The sequence below is a fragment of the Mastigoproctus giganteus genome, chromosome 8 (assembly GCF_048544385.1).
Source record: "Mastigoproctus giganteus isolate SK-2022 chromosome 8, ASM4854438v1, whole genome shotgun sequence".
NCBI lineage: Eukaryota > Metazoa > Arthropoda > Arachnida > Uropygi > Thelyphonidae > Mastigoproctus > Mastigoproctus giganteus.
In genome coordinates, this window is record NC_143582.1 from 169,731,936 (window position 1) to 169,754,696 (window position 22,761).

Consider the following 22,761-nt stretch of genomic DNA (forward strand, 5'->3'; position numbering starts at 1 on the left):
CAATAACATTTTTCTCTTATCATTACAAAAAATTATTCTAGCTTCCACTCTTGATGAAAATGATCCATTTTACTCTTTTTGTAGTATTCATTTTAAATCGAAGGGTATTAAATTAACGTATAAGTATTGTCCAGTTATTAATATTAAGTAATCTAAATAATAATTCGACACATATGTAACTGCCTTTAGCAAGCGGGTGGTTGGTTGGTGGAACAGACTTCCATCCCTTGTGGTGGAGGTTGATAGCCTAAATAAGTTTAAGGCTCAGCTGGACAGGTATTTTGAACGAACAGAGAGGTGAAGTGGAAGTGGTTTTTTTTTTTTTTTTTTTTTTTTTGGCTGATGCTGCATAAGCTTGCTTTCTTGCATCAAATGCCTCTACTAATGCTAATGCTAATTGCGTGAATTTTTACAAGAGAAGCCTAGTGGCTGCACGGAAACAAGAATAGTCATGTGGTTCAATGGATTTGTAATAAACGTATGCAGTGGGGTACATAATAATATTTAGATTTTGATTAATCTACTTGTTGGCCACCCCTGATATAGGACCATGCTGAAAAAAAATTTCACAAGTGAGCTCAAAATGTACACTTGTCTACAATTCTGCCCAGGCATGATAGGAAGGACTATATAAGCTAAAAGCCTAGTGGATTAACTCAAGACTCAAGCAAGCCTTTTGGGTGTTTAATTTTTATCAAAATTGGCTGTAACCCAAAGCAGTTGTATTGTGTGTAAATTTCAGCTTATAATAATAAATTGTACGCTATCTGTATAAAACAAAATTCCCTTTATAACAATTCATGTGGCTTAATTTGTCTTAATTCTTTATGATCAACCATGCAATGTCCTCTCAACACATTAAAATATAGTTTTTACCTGTTAGTATCAACCTTATGTTGGCAATATATGACAAAACAGGCTAATGAGCATCATTATACTTTCGTAATAACTCAATGATAATTATTGTATATGCATTGAATATATCTATTTTTAACTTCCCTAATATATTATCTTTCCAAATTTTTTTCCCTATGCTTTAAAAAAAATGTTTGGAGTGTGCAAAACAATATATTTTTAATATGCAAATTCACTTCCAGACACTGCATAAAATGTAGTTTACTTAGTTCTGAATCAAAAATAATGGTTCCGAACACTGGCGTCACAATAATCTTTATTCTAAACCTTAAACCCAAAATCTATAGTAAATTGCTAAGGAAGATTTTCAAGTCAAATAACCATATTTGACTGGAAATCTAAATTGCTAAGCAAATGCAGTTTAGAAATTATGAACTCAAAGATATGAAATTATGTGCAATATTCTGTTAAAATGTTACAGTATAAAAAATGTATGTATGATAGCAGTATGATAAAAGTACAGTATGATAACTTTTCTAGCAAACCTATATTCCAGTGAATTCCACTGATAAGATTTAAACATTCTTTAAATGTATTTCTGGATGTAGCAGTACATCATGGTTAAAGGAATGTGTAAGGTATCTACCTAAAATGTATATGCATCATATTTAAACAGTAAATGTGCTAAAATGTAAATACCCGATATGCAATATTGATGAAACTAAATGTATTCTGACTGTTAAAGAATATAATAATGGTTGTTTATAATGAAATAACACAACTCAATACTGAATGCAACAGCCTTTATTTTGAATAAACATGGGAACATTGTTACAAATTTGTCCAGTAACGTTTTTCCAAAAATAGTACAAGTAAATGCAATATACCTTATTTAGATCCATTTGCTTACCTGCCAATTTCAGTAAAAAAATCTCAAAATTCACTTAACAGTGAAATCTCTTGATACCACATGGGCAAAAATGCTCCTTTATTTTCATGGATCAAGAAATTTTGTACTAACTATATCTAACACTGCATACAACTTAAAATTCCAACAATTATTGTTTGGCAGCTAGGCAGATAGATCACTTTGTACTAACATATAATTCCATTATGGCAAAAATCTAGGCACAAAATCAGCTTCAAAAATTCAACATTCAATCAAGACATTTTTGTACATTGGTAAATGTACCTTTGATGATGGTTGTAAAACAGCACCAAAATATATCAGTGCCCAGGTAAAGACATAAACAAGTCTCAAAAATGTAAACTTGGGAACATGAAATGGACAAGGATACCTAGTCCCACAACATCTTCAGCTGGTATTCTTGGATAAACAGCTTTTGCCACTTCATAACTGAATAAGGTTACTTTGTATATGCATGGCAGTATTGCTTTGGAATTGTGAAAACCTAGCAAACAATCCCTTCCAAATACCAACCAAAATACATCAATACTTGTCATGGGAAACACATTGCATAGCTAAGAAAAAACATCAAAACAACTAAATGGAAATTTATCTATGTGATATGCCTGTTGTATAATTCTCAAGCCTGTGCATGTAAAAACGAATGCAATATGTATGGTCCATGTGTTCATTTGTAGTAACTCAATGCTTAGAGAAAATAAAATAAAATAAAATAAAACAAAATGGACATGGACTAGTATATAAACATAATGAAAGATTAAACAATATTGTTTATAAGAAAAAAAATAATAATAATAAAAATGTAAATCTAACTGGTACATATTCAATATGTCATAAGGGTAAAATTATTCCTTTTGCAAAAAAAGTTTACATTCCAAAAGTAATTTTACATATTTCAGTTTAAAAACTACTTATGGAATTTAAAAATTATGAAAACATCTAACTGTCCACTTTATGAAATAAAGAGGAAAAAAGGTCCGAGAAATTATTAGAATATCTGTATATATATGAAACTGACTAAACTAGACTATAAAATACCTTTTCACAACTGAGATCTAAGCAATATACCAGTTAAACTAGAGGCAAACCAATGCTAACTAATGACTATTGTGCTAATCCTTATATAAGGTCAAATATATTACCATTACTTGACTAGAGTTAATACATATATGCACTTGCACAAATATATATATATATATATATATACACACACACACACATATGTATATATGCGTATATATATATATATATACACACATATATACATACATACATATATGTGTGTGTATGTATATATATGCGTGTATGTGTGTATGTGTATATAAATATATATATACACATATATATTCACATATACATACATATATATGTGTGTGTGTGTGTATATATATATATATATATATATATATATATACACACACACATATATATATATTCACATACATATATATATATATATATATATACATACATGCATATTCACTCACACACACACACACACACACACACACACACACACACACATATATATATACATATATAAACCTGCAATATGGAGGGAAAGGGGGGGTTAGGTTATAAAGGGCAAGGATTATCACCATGGAATGTTTGGAATCAATAACCACCAAGTAGTAATTATTGTTCCCATTATTTAGAAATAACTAGAGAATAGATCAAATATAGTAGTCAGAGTTAGCAGGAGTATAGTAAAAATAAATCACTCCTACATAATATTTTAGCTGTAAAGAGTTCAAATTTATATAAAATTATTAAATCTAAAACTGCGTATTTCACATGACTGATAATTTCAGCCATCACTACTGACACAAGAACATATACACAAATATATATATATATATATACAGACATATACACAAAAAACAAATAAAAATAATGAAAAATGTAAATATTAAACATAATTGTATATGAATACATAATCAAAATAAAAAAAAAAACCAACATATAATACAATGAATAGAGGCAGGGACTAATAATAGCAAGCAGAGCAGTCATAGTATTTTGTCTTTCTGTCAGCTTGCAGCAAATACCACAGACTAATGTGCACAATTTCATGGACTGTTCTGTTGTGCACAAAATAACACAAAATTCAGATATATCCAAATTTTGGGTCAAACTATTCCTGTATTTTCAAGAAAATACATAGTCTGTTTTACCAGTGATGTTCATATAACTGAATCCATTGCACTTTTTTAAGTATTCCACTTATTTCAGGGCTAAAGCCTGTAATACCTTATTCATGAAACATTAGAAAAATTTATACAAAATGATCTCTCCTACTATGCAAACGACTAGGCCCCTGTCACATATCTCTAGTAAAAATAGTAAAAGAGCCAGTCTCCTGACTGACAAAAATTACACATTTCAAAAAATGCATGAAATAAAGCTGTAAAATATACTGTAAAATATTACAGAAATTCAAGATCAAATTTAAGTGAAAAAATATATAATGTAAAAAGTGAGAACTTAAAGTTACATTCCTTGAAACCTGTTTAAAAATTGTTTCTCAGTTAAGTACAAAGAACTAATAACATCTAAGTAGATGCTAGGTGATCTAAATATATGTACTAAGTTTAAAAAATAATTTCATTTATAACTTTTTTGGATAATATCCTGAAGAAAACAATAATCCAAACAATGCAGTGAGCAATATTATTTCTTATTATGTATACATATAAGTATATATATATATATATATATTATATACATATATATTTTTTATTTATATATCACAGGCTACTTCACAAATCTGTAAATATATCTTTCATATTTCTGACACAATATATATAGCCCTACATTTTTTTTTTCTATTAATAACTTTGTACAAAAACAAATGCTTTTTCTCAGATATATACATACAAGTTAAAAGTTATCTGCACTGTCCTGTAGTTCAGATCGTTTCAATCCTTTCCTGTGCATTCTCTCTGTATAACTTGTAGCTGCTAGTATGAACTAATCGATGTTTTTCATTAACATTTCTCTTCATCCCCAATGTTCTAAATGTATTTAACTACAGATCTCAATATAATATATTGGATTTGAAGTCATATGAACTACAAATATAAGTTTGGCCTTTGCCCCCCCTCCCCATTTTTTTTCTTTTCTTTTTTCTTTTTTTTTTTTTTTTGTTCCTTAGTGAGTAGCACTTAGAAAGAGGTAGTTCATGCAATGTACAGTGTGTTGAGGATCAACACATGGTGATTATTTTTGGCTAAGGTTATAATGTAACCTTCTGATGTAATTTTGAGGCCACAACAACGACTTACCTTCACATATGGACATTCAAATTCAGAAAGTAGAGTACCATCACGTGAAAACACAACAACATGAAAACGGTTTCCATGGCTATCTCCAATCAAAACATCACCAGCATCACTAATGTCAATTCCATTTGGGTAATTTGTGATGTTTTCACAACCAATGCGTCTCACAAAATGGCCTTCTTCTGTAAACACAATAACACAATGTCCCTTAAAATCACAAACATAATATTCTTTTCCATGAATTGCAATATCAGATGGCTCCCTCATGTGTTCACTACAGTCAAACCAATGAAGAAGATCACCTGTTTCTGAAATAACAAAAACAGTAGGGGAAACACTATCAACTGCAACAATATTTCCTTCACTGGTAATAGCTAATCCAGCAACAATATCAATATACCGAATGGCAATTTTTTTCAAAAAGTGGCCCATCCTAGTAAAGATTTGCATTCGGGATCGCTCATTACCTCGATCACAAACAACAAACTTTCCAGATGTTCGAATAACTGCAACCTGTGATTAAAAAAAAAAGTAGAATCAAAAGAAGTTTCAAGAGATTATACCGTATGATGATACAGCTGGCTTATTACAGTTCTTAATCTCAGACAAAACTATACACAATATATATCAGAGTCAAGTAGCTTAAATTATTTTAAAAAATAACAACAAAAAAATAAATAAATAAAATGTATTTTTACATGTTCAGAATAAAATGAATCCTTATTTAGGGGGTTAGTAAAATGCAGGCCTCTTTTGACCTTAATAGTAGCTGTGATTCTTCTGAATATTTAATTAATTTGTGGTTATCATAAATTAGCACTGTCTGGATAATATGGAATTTCAGAAAATGTCAGTGTAGGATACAGATGTGAGGCTTCCAGGAACTATAACCAATGGCACAATACAAATCACAAGAAGCATCCCCATATCTTGGAGAAGTCTGAATCCAGATTCTGTAAGTGGATATAGGAATTCTTAAAGGTCTCTTCAATCAGGCCTACAGTTAGTATATTTTAGGTGGATAAACAGGATTTTCCCCGAGAGTTATACACATAACCCATCTACCACTAAAAGAACTGGCTGCTGCCCACTGCAGCTGACATGACAATGCATCTTATATTGAACCAACCAATCCAACCTTGGTTGTGTGTTCTGAACAATGTACAGTGCAGTTGTATTCAATTTATACTACGCTGCACTAAGACTTGAAATAAATTTTTAGATGCAGTTACAGAAGGATAGCAAAACTTGCTGAAATTTTACTGTCTCTTCTGCAGCCAATGCTTTTGATGGTCAATGGTCATGTGGAATAAAATTTAAAAACTTTATAGTCCAGGACAGCCACATAGAGTAAGAAAGGTTCACAAAATAGAGACAAGAAAATGCATTCCGTTGTTGCCATTATGATTAGCAATTCTAAGGAATTGCTAATCATAATTATTTATTATTTATAGTTAGCTCATAGTTGTTTACCTTGTTAATTCTGGGTAATCCACTGATCATTGTAAATAATCTAGTGTCAATGATGCACACTTATCACTGGGTTTGCATTCAATCATTTTTATAATGATTTTTTTTCATTTTGCTTTGTGTCCACGCCTTCCCAAACTTTTATATATATATATATGATGTTTTCTATTCCATTTTCTCATGTGGCTACTTCATTGTTAGCACTGCCCAGGCCTTGTGATGAATGTGCACAAGAAAAGAGAAATTATTATTGGTTGTAGTACTGGCAAATGATGCAAGGAGGTAAGCTCAAATAGCATTGGCCAAAAAAAAAAAAAAAAAACACTATTAAGTTTATTTCCGCTTGTGTGCATTATTTGAGACAGAATACCATCATCATTAAGTTATCCATTTAAAGCCTTAGATACTTCACAATCAGGTGTCCTAGTTTAGAAGTTCTGCAATTTGCAGAACCAGTCTTTTGTGCTAAGACTAACCCTTTGTGTTCTTGATTAATCTGGTCAGAGTCTTCTCTGCAGGTGTTCCAAGAGCTTCACATCTTTTTTAAAATGAAGCTTCCAAAGGGCCTGTTATGCTATAACTATTGCCTTGGGATACAATGGGATACTCGTCTTCTTGTCCCTACTGGCAAAGTTTCATCATTTCACTTATCACTGGTTTGCATTCGATAATTTTTATATATTTTTTTTCACTTTGCTTTGTGTCCACGCCTTCCCAAACTTTTATATGTATGTTTTCTATTCCATTTTTGCATGTGATGGCTACTTCATTGTTAGCACTGCCTAGCTCTTGTGACGAACGTGCACAAGAAAAGAGAAATTATTATTATTAGTTGTTGTTGTAGTAGTAGTATTGGCAAATGATGCAAGGAGATAAGCTTAAATAGCATCAGCCAAAAAAAAAAATATTAATAAATAAATTAATTAAATTAAATAAAAATTAAAAAAAAAACTGTGTACCCTGTATGCACGAAAGATGTTTTATGTGAAAACATCTTTGACGAAAATCAGAACCATTTTAAAATTGAACAGCTAGAACCGAAGTTATGAATGATGTAAACGTTTTATGTACATGCCCACTATTTACTCTACTGAATCAATGTTTGGAAGAGGTTAGCGAAATCCAAGGTGACAGCCTAATTACCCATTTGATTGTAGCCATTTGTTGAATAGTATGATTGCAACAATACAAGTATCTGTATTATTGGAATCTGCATTTTCGTTACATTCCATTGTTGGGTGCTGCTATAGATGTTTTCACATCAATAATTTTCTGAGTAGTGAAAGGGACTGAATGCCACATTGCTATAGCCTTTGTGTTCAACAATGCCAAAGTCAAATGCAAAGCGTTGTCGAGAGTATTGAGCAAGCCAACCTAACAAAATAAAGGCTATAGCAATGAACGAGCAAAAACGACAAAGACTATTGAGATTGTGTAAAAGACAAACAGAAAATCAAGCACTGGATTCAGCAGGTGTCTTCGACCAACAGTGCCGCTGCTCCATTTAACAATAATGTTTTATTTTATTTTTTATTAATAGCAAGATACACAACGGGTAACCATTAGCAGTGTATCTGAGAGTAGAACAATGAACACAGTTGATAACAATAATAAGAAATCCAACAGTAAGGTAGACATTGATATAGATTTAAACATTAAAATCATATGTACAAAAGAGGTATGCATTAAGTTACCGATAAAACAAATAATAAATAAATTAGAGAATAGAAAAATAATAAGACAAATAATAATAATAAAATATAATAATCAGATGAGAGCTAGTCCCTTTACAATTCAAGAGAAGAGGCAAACTTGTGGACGAAATTCATCAGTGCTTGGGAGTTGTCAGAAAAGTCAATGAGAGAGTCATTTGTTGATTCTGCTCAGTGGACTCAACTTCATAAAGTCAGTGATAGCAGAGTCAAGGCGGAGCAGCGTAAGATTCCTGACTTGTCTACAAGGAGCACTGAAGTTGATTTTACTAAGGATATCAGATGCTTCATAGGTTCCAGTGATCACTTTGGCTAGAAGGGGGATGTCAGCAATTACTCTTCTAGTGCTCTGAGGCCTCAGATGAAAGTAATCGCTGTGCGATTCATAGTGTACTATCACAATATCTTGTCTTTGTGCAAGACTTTATCAAATGACTTAGATATATCTGAGTAAACTGCATCAACTTGAAAGGTGGTTATCAAGAATTTCACAGATGTACTGCCAGAAAGGAAGCAAATTTGTGTCCACTGACCTGCCATTGCAAAAACCATGTTGATTCTGATCAATGAAAGGCCTGAAAAATTGAAGAGATGTTTGTGTACTGCTATGTTGAAGAGTTTAGCCAAGCTGTTTTGCAAGGATAAGGGTCTGTAATCAGTTATGTCATTTTTATCACCTTTTTTTGTAAAACTGGCCTACTTAATTGACTATAGTGACCTATTTAAAGTGCTTAGGACACTTCCCCAGCCTGAGAGACAAATTGAATATCTGATCACTTAAGAACAACACAATTCCAGTGCTATCTAAGTCGAACGGCTTTTTCTACCCAGAAATTCCATCACATTTACTGAAGTTGAATTTAGTGTACAATGGAACATTTCTCCAATTGCGAAGCAGATGAATTTAAATGATCAAGTTGCTTTTCCTTACACTGACCACTATTTACATAAGAACGCACATCGAGAGTTTGAAAGGATATTTGTGAAAAATGATTTCTGTTCTGTATGCGATTGTCTATGGTTTGAAAACGACACAAAGAAACCAGCTACTAAAGATACACCATTGTATCCACTGCATTTCCCGATGCTGACGGGAACCTCGTGCGTAATAGCTGCAGAAGCTCACTTAAGAACAGCACCATTCCAGAGCTATCTAAGTCAAACAGCTTTGTCTACTCAGAAATTCCATCGCATTCACCGAATTGGATTTAGTGACAGAGAGGCTTATTTCTCCTCGATTAAAGGTAAACTGCAGCCATTATCAACCCACTGCAGGATTGAAACCTCCTCAACAATTCATGCTGAGGAAAATGGATCATAATCTGCCACGCTGGTCCAGTGTGAGTTGGCAGATCGATCGTATTTAGCAGTCAGGGGCTTGAACCCCGATCTACTCAAAGAGCACGTGCTACTGCACTCCCACTCCTGACCACTTGGCTACGGAGGCCGTACCATATTCTCCCTGATTACCATTCATCAAATAAAGCACCTGAAACATGCATACAAACAATATGGCATTTTGGGCCAAGTGATCAATGTGCCTGTTTCAATCAACACGATGGTCCATTACTTGTCAAGGGAGATTTATTGAAACAGGCACATTGATCACTTGGCCTGGAATGCCATATGGCCTGTATGAGTGTCTCAAGCACCTTATCTGTGCACATAAAACCCAAGAAAATACACGTCCCACTATTTTATCGGGTTAGTAAGAAAGTGAGTGGTGAAAGCGTGGACTCAATATTTGGTCGACATGCCTCTCTATCAATTGTATAAAATCACAATAGATCAGTCATTCTTTGATGACAGTCACATGGAAATTAATTTGGCTAAATATGACATAAGCAAAGCAGTTTCAATTGAGGAAAGTCTCATCACCTCAAAGCAAACGTTGTTGTGGAGCAATGATAAATATTTTAGAATCGTCCCAGGAGAAACAAACGTACTGCAGAGCTTACTGTTTTATAAGCATGCAGAGGAACTGTCCTTTCCCAGCATTTATCTTGGACAATTTAGAACGTTAGAGAATTTGCATGTGACTCCATTAATGAGAGCAACGAGTGAGCTCAGACCATCTGATCGACGTAGCATTACTCCATATCATCTCCTTTACGTAGGAATGAAGTGATGAGATTGAGAACGAGACTCTTTGATGATGGCTTTCAAATGCATAGGTAAAGATGCAAAACTGACCAGACAGTAAGTTCAACCCAAAAAAATACATTAACAGCTGTATTGAAAAACAATCTGGCCTTCCTAAGGACAATTCCAAAGAAAACCTACTACTGGGCTCAATGTAAGCGTGATCTATTTGCCATGATTAGACAGCTCGATAAACCAACAATGTTCTTGACTCTGAGTGTCAATGAAATCATAACCAATGCGTCTCAACAAAATGCCTTCTTCTGTAAACAATAACACAATGTCCCTTAAAAATCACAAACATAATATTCTTTTCTATGAATTGCAATATCAGATGGCTCCCTCATGGTCGCGCTTGCTTAAGCTATTGTACAAGTTACAGAATAAGGAGTGCGATATTAAGTGAAGATGATGCAAGCGACGTTGACTTTATGCAGAAGGCGACACTAGCGAATGAAGACACTAACTTGTGCAATAAACTCCAAGGAGATTTTGGATGTAATTATGAACACATTGCAGTTGAAACTTTATAGCTTGTTTGGTCAATTTTACGTAGTCAACTTTTTCAAGTGCATAGAGTTTCAACATCGCGGTAGTCCACACATGTACACATTTTGCTGTGGCTAAATAACGCACCCAAAGATCTTTTGGGTAAGAACAAATAAGATGCCATCGTGGTGATCGAAAAGTTAGTGTCTGTCTCCACTAGTGAGGCTTCGGGGAGCATCAAGCTTCAAACTCACAAACATACATTCATGTGTTACAAGAAAATAATGGTGGCTAAACGACAGATGTGTTGATTTGAAGCACTATTTATGCCTTGTCGCATGAATGGTGCTTCAAATCAACAAAATCGTGTTGATACGTGATTTTGTGACATGGAAATGACTTGTTGCAATATCGTCATTTCCGGTTTGTCGATCAAACCGACAAACTGAAAACCTTGCAAAATCGTGATTTTTGATCAAATCGCCTAACCGGAAATGGCATCATTCAACATCATTTCCGTCACTGACACCTCTATCATCTCCTTGGAATTCCCTATTCTGTTACGATTTTGTGACACATCACATATTTTTGTCTCGCAAAATGGTTATTTCCAGTTTGTCAATCAAATCAAAGAACTGGAAATTAAGTCATTTCTATGTTGCAAAATTGTGACAAATTGGTTTTACTACTATGCAAAATTTAGTAGGCACTGCCAAAGATGTTTAATCATCAAAAATAAAACACAAGTTTATTTCCACTTGTGTGTGTGTGCATTATTTCAGATAGAATACCACCATCATTAAGATATCCATTTAAAGCCTTAGATACTTTAATCAGGTTCCCTAGTTTAGAAGTTCTGCAATTTGCAGAACCAGAGTCTTTTGTGGTAAGACTATCCTTTGTATTCTTGATTAATCTGGTTACTCTTCTCTGCAGTTGTTCCAAGAGCTTCACATCTTTTTTAAAATGAAGCTTCCAAAGGGCCTGTATGCTGTACTTAAAGATGTGGCCTAACTATTTCCTTATACAATGGGATACTCACCTTCTTGTCTCTACTTGCAAAGTTTCATCATATCACTGACAGAAAAACTCCACGAGCTGTTCTAGCAACCTATCTACACTGTCCAGAGAACATGTCGGACAGCACAATTATCCCTAGGTCCCTTTCATTCTCCATCACCTCAAGTGTGGTACCACTTAAGTGGTGGTTTATTCTGGGATTATTACTGCCTATATGCAGTACTTTGCAATAACCTCAATTGCCACTTCTCAGCCTGTCTATATAATTTATCTAGGTCTTGCTAGCTACCGTATTATGCCATGATTCTTGTCATTAATCACCCTGCCAATATTTGTTTGCAGGGTGGTTAACGACAAGAATGGCTGATATGCCTTCAGCAATATAATTAATAAACACCGTAGACAGTAATACATCCAGCACTGAACCCTGAGGGATTCCACTAATAGCATTAATCCAAGAAGAGCAGTACCCATTTATAATGGGTTCTACCACTCAACAATCCCTTTATCCATAGCTTTCCCCGAATGCCACATTGCTCCAATTTGTATGGTGGTCTTTTGTGTGGAACAGCATGAAAAGCTTTACTCAAATATAACTATACGATTGTCAAAATTATTATATTATTTCCATCCAGTCCTTTCATTACCAGGGGCGGCTCGTCCATAGGCACTGCGGCACTCAGCACCCTGATAAAAATATACAGTGAACGGAGTTATATGAAATTTTGCGAAGAACAATGCAATGCAACGAATATTTTTATTAACAGGACCCGCATATAGTATGCATATCCTCTATTTCCATTAATCATTTCAATAATAAATGGATAAAAACAAGAAATTGTTTCCAACCTTGAAGTTTAATTAACAGAGGCCTCACTGTGCACCAGGCAGTGACACATTTTGTATTCCAGTGAATATTTGGTAGTTGTTTGCCATTGGCAACTTGCCAATATGCATTTTTTTTACGTGAAACAAATCAAAGTCACTGAAAATTTGAAAGTCACTGAAAATTTGAAAGTCACTAAAAAAAAAAAGCATGCAATGCAGATTTCATTGTTGACCATGATGGGTGTGTAGCCACAATGTCAGTGTCTTTTTGTTATTCGCCCGAATTCCCATTAAGTAAATAAATAATATCAGTGTTAAGTCAATACTCAATGTTCAACAGTGTAATTATATTACAGCTTAATTGCGAATTGAGCTTGAACTTGGTAAGTTGAAGTTATATTATGAGGTTATGTGTAAGTAAAACATTATTTCTACGACACACGATTTGTGCAATTTGATTCGATCATGGCCTCCATGCTTCCTTCCCCATGTAATAAATCGTGTGACAGTGAATAAAGTTCAGCAACTTAGTTTTTCACAATTATCTCTCCAAGAAAAAAATGCAATTAAAAAAGAAGGCTATCCCACACCAAAGATTCAAATTTCTCAGTGGGGAATAAGTAATAATAAAAAATATATTCGCAGATTTAAAACTGAATGGTACCAAAGGAAAAGTTGGCTTTGTGGTTGTGAAGCTAAAAATGTACTGTTTTGTTTTCCATGTTTACTGTTCGGAGGTGACTTAATGTGGACAAAAAGTGGCTTTACAAACATAAACAGAACGAAAGAAAAAATTCTAAAACATGACAGTTCGAAGAAACATATTGATAATGTGATTTCACTATCACTTTTAGGAAACATAAATATTAAAGAACAGCTTAGTGAGGCCTACAGACTTTCGATCTGCAAACATAATAGAAAAGTTACCAAGAATCATGAGGTATTATCTAAAATAATAGACTGCATTAAATTTTGTGGACAGTTTTAAATTACTTTACGTGGACATGAAGAAAATGACGATTCTAAAAATCTAGGAGTATTCAGAGGATTAATAAATTTTGCCTCTACATTAGATTCCAATTTAAAGCACCATTTATAGAGTAATGCAGCAGTTAAAGGCATTTCAAAACCTATTCAGAATGATATTCTGAAATATGATGGGATGAAATAAAGAGAAATTAAAGAAGCTTCATTCGTAGCTGTCATGGCTGATGACACAACAGATGTTTCAGAACATATACAAATGGTAATTGTTCTGAGATATGAACTGAAAGGAGATATTTTTTTTTTTGAGCATTTTTGGGGTTTTTAACTCCGGAAAACCAAACGGCAGACGGAATATCAAAGTGTATTCTAGATCAGTTAGACATTATTCTCGAAGGAAATATTCAAAACCTGGTTGATTTGATGACGCAAATAATTTGATGATGAGAAATGCAGCAAAGTAGTATCCGAGATTCAAGAATATTCTCTTTGAATCTCGTGTCGATTCCAACATTTTTCTCGAGATCACCACAGCATCTCTCTGTTCTCAGAAAGCATATGGACAGCCATGTTGCCCAACCTTCGCCTACAAGATGGAACTTCAATATACGCACCATGAACAGCATTTATAAAAATTTTGAATCCTTAAAAAAGTGCAGGGAGGAACTACAAGCGACAGAAAATGCAGATATGATGATTTCAGAAGCAACTGGAATTTTGCACATCTTGAGTAATGAAAAATTTGAGTTCTGGTTAGAACTTTTCCATCAGATAATACCTCACATGGAAGTTATTTATAATCAAATGCAATCTCGAGAAATTGAGGCAGTTAAAATATACGAATATATAGGAAACTTTAAGAATGCCATTCTAAACATCAGTAATTCAATGTACTGTAAAAATATCCTTCAAAACACTCATGATTGAAGCGAAGGAAGTATGCGACTATATAAATGCTGACATAGGTGACAGATATTCTTTAACAAAGCAATTAATTGTTGCTAAATTGTTTAACAAGGAGAACTTTGTTATTTTTCATACGAAAATGCCCATAGAAGAATTACGGGAGACTACTGAGGCATATCCCATGATTGAAAGAGAAAAACCTCTTACGGAATTACAAGTTTTCTAAAGCAGACATGATCTACACAATTATTGAAAATCAACTGACTTGCTGAAATTTATCTCAGAAAATAATCTAGCTGAAGTTCTTGGTGAACTTACAAAACTCATAAAAGTTCTTTTGACCATTCCAATGACTACTTCAGAGTCCGAACGCTGCCATTCAACATTAAATCAGGAACGGCTAAATGCTCAAGCAATGCTTTCAATAGAGAAAAGCTTGGTCAATAGTGCACCAAACTTGAATGAAAAAGTTATTAATCTATTTTCAACAAATAAAAACCGAAGAATGGATTTTGTTTTTAAATAAAAGTTCAAGTCTGTTAATGATAAATGTCTAGTTAATGTTTTGTAGTATTTTTAACTTGCTTATTATTATTAATGTGTATGTCTACATGTCTTATAACCAAGGCAATTTAATGTAACTTTAAGACGCAGCACCCCAAAACAGAGTCAACGAGCCACCACTGTTCATTACTATGTCATAGTAACTAATCAGATTGGTCAGACCAGGTCCCCCCCTCATTAACAAGCCAACTGTGATTTCTGTATAAATTCATTCCCATTAAGATCAGCCACTAGTCTCATCAGTTCATTTGACATCCACTTAGGTCTAAACCTTGAATTATCTTTCTTAGTTTGTATAAAATGCATAGTGTGTGCTATGATTGCTTTCCTGAATGCCTTCCATTTAGAACTGCAGTTGGTAACATCACCAGTTGGTGCCAATGAAAGGAATTTAAACACTGTCTAAGACCACTATAGTTGCCTTTATGAAAGCAAAATCCCTTCCCCTTATTCTTGATAGTAGTTATATACTTTAAGTATATATTATGATCACTGTCACCTAGTGGTTCCTTTATCTGGTACTCATCATGTACTCTTAATACATGATGAGTCACTGCTAATAATCAGTCAAGAGTATTGTTTTCTCTTGTCTCCCTAACATGCTGAGGTAGAAAACTGTCATCCAATAAATCCAGAAAATTTCTGCTACTGTGTGAGGGACCAACCCATAAGTTCCAGTCAACATTTGAAAAGTTAAAGTCCCCCCTTTGTTGTTGTTGTTTTGGGTTTTTTGGCACAAGGGCCTCCTGGGCCATATTGTGCCTTTTCATTATTAACTTATGACTGAGTTATTAATATAATTGTTGTCAGAGGCCATTACATTCATTTATGCTGTTCAAGTATCTAAACAGTGCTTCAAAATTTGCATTATTTCCCAGTATGTGTAGTAAATTTAAAGGTTCCAGCAGATTGGATGCAGAATAAAAAGTGGATTTGCAGTTACTTGAATAATTAGGGCATTCTATTAGAATATGTTTGATTGTTAGCTGAGTCTGACAGAATGAACATTGAGGTGGGTTTTCTCCCATAAGCAAGAACAAATGAGTTGTATGTGTGTGTCCAATACGTAGTCTTGCCAAAATCACTTCCTCACGTCTGCTTTTCCTGAAACTAGAAGTCCACAACTGAGGTTCTTTTTTAATCTGAAACAGTTTATTATTCACTTGTGTTTGCCACAGATTAGTCCATTGAAGCCTACATGCTGTTTTAATAGTGGATTTATAATCAGTGTGTGGGACTTTCAGATGATAGAGTGATCTATTTGTAGGATGTTTAGCAGCACGATCTGCACTTTCATTACCTGGGATGCCGACATGCCCAGGGATCCAGCAGAAGGTAACCAACTGTTTGGATGTTTGATATTGGTATAATTGAGACCGTATCTGTTTCAGAATGGGATGTTGGGAAGAAGTAGTAGATTGAATGGCAGTGACGGCACTTAAGGAGTCGGTGTATAGTAAGAGCTTTTTTGATTTGCTGTTTGGTTATATTATCTAGAGCTAGTTTTATTGCATACAGTTCTGCAGTATAGATACTGCATTCTGTAGGAAGAGACACAGCTATTGAAAAAGCAGAAGAAATTGCTGCAGCACCTACAGCTTCATCTGTTTTGGAGCCGTCTGTATATATGTTAAATTTCTCTGCGTTTTCTAAGGTGTGGGCTTTATGCAGCTGCTGGAAGTTGTTGTTTGGCAGGGAGCCTTTTCTCCATCTCAGAAAGAAATTATCACAGAGATGTGAGTAATGAGACCAGGGATGTTCAGAAGGATCTACGTCTTCAAGGATATGCTGGATGTTAATATTCCAACTGAGCATCAGTTCTTGCAATCTAATACCCGCAGGGCTGTTTTCATTAGGTTTATTACGATATAGCATTTCATACTGAGGGTTAAACAGGTATTCCCAGCAAGGATGAGATGGAATACTTTTTATTTTTGCAGCATAGCTACATAGTAAGGATTTTCGTCTAAGGTGTAATGGTGGTTCATTTGCGTCAATATACAGGCTATGGACTGGAGACATCCTGAAGGCACCTGTGGCTATCCTTAGGGCACTATGTTGAACAATATTTAGACGTAGCAAGAAATTGTTTCTTGCAGAGTCATAGACAAGTGACCCGTAATCTAAGCGGGACCAGATAAAACTTTTATAAAGATGTGTGAGGGAGTGTCTATCAGCACCCCAGGAGTTAGATGACACAGCTCTTAAGATGTTTAATTTCTTTTGACAGGCCGGTCTAAGGTAGGCTACGTGATTGGAAAAATTAAGTTTACTGTCTAGATATAAACCCAATAAACGAAAATTGTTGGTAAGAGGAATCCGATTGTTTTTTAAATATATTTCAGGATCTGGATGTAATTTTCGTATTTTACAGAAATTAACTGCAGTCGATTTATTTTCTGCTAATGAATAGCCATTCCATTGCGCCCACAATTCTATTCTGGCTATGGACATTTGAAGTTGCCTTTCAATGGAAATCATGGTTTGTGACTGGCAAGAGATAATCAGGTCATCGGCAAACATGTATGATTCAACTGTTTTTGGTATGTCTTGTGTTATATTTGTAATTTTTATTGTGAATAGTGTTGCACTCAGGATGGAACCCTGCAGTACACCCTCCTCTTGTTCAAATGATTTGGATATAGCATTCCTATATCTGACCTGAAAAGTTCTGTAGTGTGGGAAATTTTATATAAATTGTGGTAACTGCCCTCTCAGACCGAATGATCGAAGATCCTGAAGGATACCATATCGCCAAGTGGTATCGAACGCTTTCTCAATATCGAGATTGACCATAACCAGATGTTGTCTCTTGATGAAAGCATTGCGGATATTTGTTTCTGCTTTAATCATCGCATCTAAGGTTGAGTGGTTTTTCCGAAAACCATACTGATTTCGGTTTAGCAGATTTTTTGTTTCCAGCAGCCACGTTAACCGCCTGTGCACCATTTTTTCTAAGACTTTGCCTAAACAGCTAGTCAGCGATATCGGCCTGTAATTATTCGGTATGGTATGATCCTTACCTGGCTTCGGAAAGGCTAGTACAATTGAGTGACGCCATGAGTGTGGATAAGTATTTTCTAAATAAATTCGATTGTAGAATCTCAACAGGGAACTTATTGCTTTATTATTTAACTTTTTTAACATTATATAGCATACTCCGTCCGGGTCGGCAGCAGTACTTGATGTTTTGTTTAGAGACTCAAAAAGTTCCTTTAACGCGAATGGCTGATTGTACGGCTGAGATGCCTTAGTATAAAAATTTATTTTATGTTGTTCTGCAGATGCCTTAATTTTTTGGAAGGTTTGACTGTATGTGGACACTGCTGATATACTGGCGAAAGACTCAGCTAGTGTGTTTGCTATTTCTTTTGGATCAGACAATTCTTGCCCTTTCCAGTTCAGGATTGAGGCTGGAGCCTGCACAAATTTACCATTAAGTGCTTGAATTTTCTTCCAGACGAGTCTGCTGTCCGTATCCTTGTTTATGGTGGAAGCAAAACCTATCCAGGCACCTTTCTTTGCTTTTCTTCTTTTTTGGCAGAAATTGGCCTTGAGTTTTTTAAAGTTAATAAAATTAGCAGTTGTAGGAAATTTTCTAAACAGATTCCAAGCTCGATTTTTTGTCTGTTTAGCATGTGTGCATTCCTGATTCCACCAGTAATGTCTCTGTCTGCGTTTCCCAGGTAAAGATTTTGGTATTGCAGAATTTGCAGCTTGTAATATTTGGTTTGTTATATGATCGTTGACACTATCTATGGGCTGAGACTGGACTATCTCATCATCAAACTGGATTAGGGAGGAAAATTTATGCCAGTTTGCCTTATAGAATTTCCACGTGGATCGCTGCAATGGAGATAAGTTTACTTGTGTTTGAATATTGCAAAGAATCGGTAAGTGATCACTGTTTAGCGGGTTATCGAGAACTGACCACCCCATATTGGCATAAATGGAGGGAAAGCAGATTGAAAGGTCTATTGCAGTCATGGATCCTGTAGTAAAATGGACATATGTAGGTTCACCAGTGTTTAACAGAGTAAGGTTATGAGTATCAATTCTATTATTTTACCCCTTTTGTCAATTTTTGGCGATCCCCATAGAGGATGATGAGCATTAAAGTCACCCAGTAAGCAGAAAGGAGATGGCAGCTGATCTACTAGCTTTTCTAAATCATCTGAGGAGAAAGCAAAATTAGGAGGGAGATACATAGAGGCTATTGTAATGGTGATACCAATTTCAATGCGCACTGCCACTACTTCAAACGGAGTCTGAAGGGATACATGCTTGGATGGAATGTTATTTCTGACAATGATAGCTACCCCTCCATGAGCTGGCGTGTCAATGCTCCTATCTCGTCTAAAGATGGTATAATTTTTGACGGAAGGGCACACTCGTGAATTTAGAAGAGTTTCCTGTAAGGCTATGCCAGCTGGTTCATACCGATCGATTAAATCCTGCAAATCATCTTTTGAATTTCGAAATCCTCTGCAATTCCACTGAAGGATTTTTTCCATTATGTGGTTTTTTGTGTTGTTTTCGATTCTGACTGTTTTTTAGTTGCAGCTTGCTTGTATCGATCAATTTTTGCTTTGTCTTTCCTAGGAAAAACGGGTTCGGTCACATCCATCTCATCACTTGCATGTAGTTCTAAAATTGTATCTTCTGCTTCGTGATGTTCATCAATGTCCATTCCGGTGGTAGATGTTTGCGGTTTTTTGGTTTCTATTACTTTTGGTTTTATTGTTGAGGAGGCCTCTGTTGGTATGGTGATTGGGGTATTATTGGACTGTTCACTTGTTTTTTGTGTAGGACACTGTTTTGAAACAGAAAGCAATGAACGTGCCCAGTTCACAATTGATATATTTGGAGGAATCGATACTTCAGTTTGGATCCCTACAGACAGTGAAGATTGAGTTGCTGCGGCATATGTTTGCTTTGTCTCTGTTTTGATTATCTGTCTTCTTGCCTCTGAGTATGTCACTTTGTTCTCTACTTTATATTTTTGAATTTTTTTTCCTTGCTTCCATAATTCACATGTTTTTGAGAAAGCTGGGTGGTTACCTTTACAATTTGGACAATGCGGAGTGGTAGTGGCACAATCAGATTGGTTATGGTCTTTTGACCCGCAGATGGGACATACTGCCTCACCTCGACATGCAGTCTGAGAGTGTCCATATTTTTGGCATTTGTAGCACCTGATGGGATTCGGAATCTATGGTCGGACACGGCAATGCAGGTAGCCTGCTTTCACAGATGTTGGCAAGTTAGGAGTGCTAAAGGTAAGAATTATGCTTCTTGTTGGAACGAGTGTACCGTCTTTTCGCGTCATGATTCTCCTTGCTTGGATGACTTTTTGATCGTGTAATTCTTGGACAATTTCCTCCTCTGGTACAAGTAATAAATCCCATTCTGTTATTACTCCCTTTGAGGAGTTTAAGGTGGCATGGGGAGTAACTTTTATTTGGTGTCCTCCAAAAGTTGTGAGCTTTAATAGCTTTACAGAATGTTGAGGTTGAGTTGTTTCTATTAGAAGATCACCTGATTGAAGTCGCCTTACTGATTTAGGTGAACCAGCAGCAGACTCAATGCATTTCTGCACTAGAAAAGGTGATAATTTGCTCAGAGGCTGATCTGATAGAGAGAGTGCAAGATGAGGAAGGCTGGTATCTCCTCTTTAGGTGTTGTTTTCAACCTCTTTGCTTGAGAATAGTCATTTTCATTGTCACTTTTCTTTGCTAGTCTTGAGCTCGATGGCTCTAAAGGTGGAAATGAACTGTTTTCCATCTTTGCTCCTTTCAGCCCTGGGAGAGTGGATTTCTTCTCCCAGGTTGCCGGCCCCACCACGGGGAGGCAGGAGCAGTGCTGCTAGAGTGACCGAGCGGTATAAGGGTTAATATGTTAGTTTAAAAAGAAAAAAGAAAGGTGGATTTCCTTTCTTAAAACTTGCTTACAATTTGTAAGACTAAGTTATTAATTAAAGACAATGTAAAAAACTTTTTAAACTAAATAAGAACTTTGGCTCTGATTAAACGCTCTAGGAATTACTCTGAAATTCGCTTGATCACTATAACGCTTGGCACCCGGGGCCAAGTCCCCCTTTATAAGATATTCTGATCTACTAGCTCACTCTACTTGTCAGTGTAGTTGTTCATTATACTCCTCACAGTCATTTGACTAGTTTCTTATTCTCAGATTCTTATTCTCATTTTAGTTTTAACAATGCATATGTCACACCAAACTGACTCGACATTGCACTTGACCACCCAAAACATCAACGTGCACTGCCTTAGATTCTATGCTCTTAACTAAGAGCATTACTCCTCCCCACTTCCTATAAGAGTTTGCCTGTGGACACCGATGAGGTAAGACATGTCTGCACACACTCTTGCTTGCAGACAGTGGTGGGTATAGCTGAAACCCATTAAAATGGGATTTGTTAGAACATGATTCCGCCTATAATGCGATGCAAGCATTGCTCCCATTTTTCATCAGCTGAAACTTGTTTTTAGTCACTGAAGATCAACATTTTGGACTCCTTGTGAACACGTGGTGATTTTTCAGTTTAATGCGAATTCATAATACGCATTATCCTTTGATTTCCGTAAGAACAATAATAAATGACTTGTAGCTTTACTGTTGACTTGTATTGCGGAGGATCTCTTTGGTTGCAAACTGGACTTAAATTTCTTGAAACAGAAAAGGTAGATTTCCTTTCAATTTTACAATTAAAAAGCCTTATTTAAATTGTTAAAAAGAAACAAAGAGATGCAATGAAACAGTCAACCCTTGATACAGTTTTTTTAAAATATGAAAGACTTCAAAGTAACGACTAAAATGTGCAAAGCACTTCGTTAATTTCTGGTCCTTTTTTCTTATACAAGTCATCCTCATTATCTTCTGAGTCAGTACCTATGCTGTCATTGGCCTTTATTTGTTGACTGTCTTCCCACTGTTCACAGAGGCAGTGATTTCTTCCTCAATTAAGTAATGCATAACTGGAGCGTCTGCATCCACCTCAATCCAAGCAGCCAGATCATTTGCTTCAAGACTGCCACCAAGTACATTATAAGCCAAGTACACACTCACTTGCTTATTGTACTGAAAATACTGGTAGTTCAGGTTATTATTAGTTATTAGTGGTCTCATCTCTTTTCCAGCAGTTTTCAACTGCTGCTGTGCTGACATTTTTAGCATGGTAATCCAATAATTATATGCAAGTCTTGATTTTTGGATTTCACAGTACCAGCAAGTGGCTCACCACTCAGGGCTCAGTGTTGGGTCCATTATTGTTTTCTGTATTTATAAATGATATTGATGATGGTATATCGGGCTTAATGTCCAAGTTTGCAGACGATACAAAGGTTGGCAGGGTTGTCAAGGACACTACTGACACTATGCTGCTGCAACAGGATCTGGAAAGGTTGAGCAGATGGGCTGAGAGGTGGCAAATGAAGTTTAACATTGACAAATGTAAAGTACTACACATGGGAAACAGCAATCCCAGAGCAACGTATCAACTCTGTGGTACAACACTGACAGTGGTAGAGAATGAAAGGGACTTGGGGGTGGTTGTGCAGGCAGA

At 35.4% G+C, this 22,761-nt stretch overlaps 1 protein-coding gene across 2 annotated transcripts in view; it reads right to left on the reverse strand.

Annotated features, from left to right (window-relative positions):
• The window catches only part of LOC150082000 (protein meiotic P26-like), a 263,546-nt gene that overhangs the window by 15,297 nt on the left and 225,488 nt on the right, over nucleotides 1-22,761 (reverse strand). The window contains exon 11 of one of the 2 annotated variants that reach the window (XM_090379043.1): nucleotides 4,947-5,577. The exons of the other annotated variant lie outside the window; for it this stretch is intronic. Within the exon in view, the coding sequence (XP_090235169.1) occupies nucleotides 4,963-5,577 (615 nt within the window). The 3' untranslated portion in view covers nucleotides 4,947-4,962. Of the gene's footprint in view, nucleotides 1-4,946; nucleotides 5,578-22,761 lie in introns of those variants that run through there. 2 annotated transcript variants of the gene reach the window in all.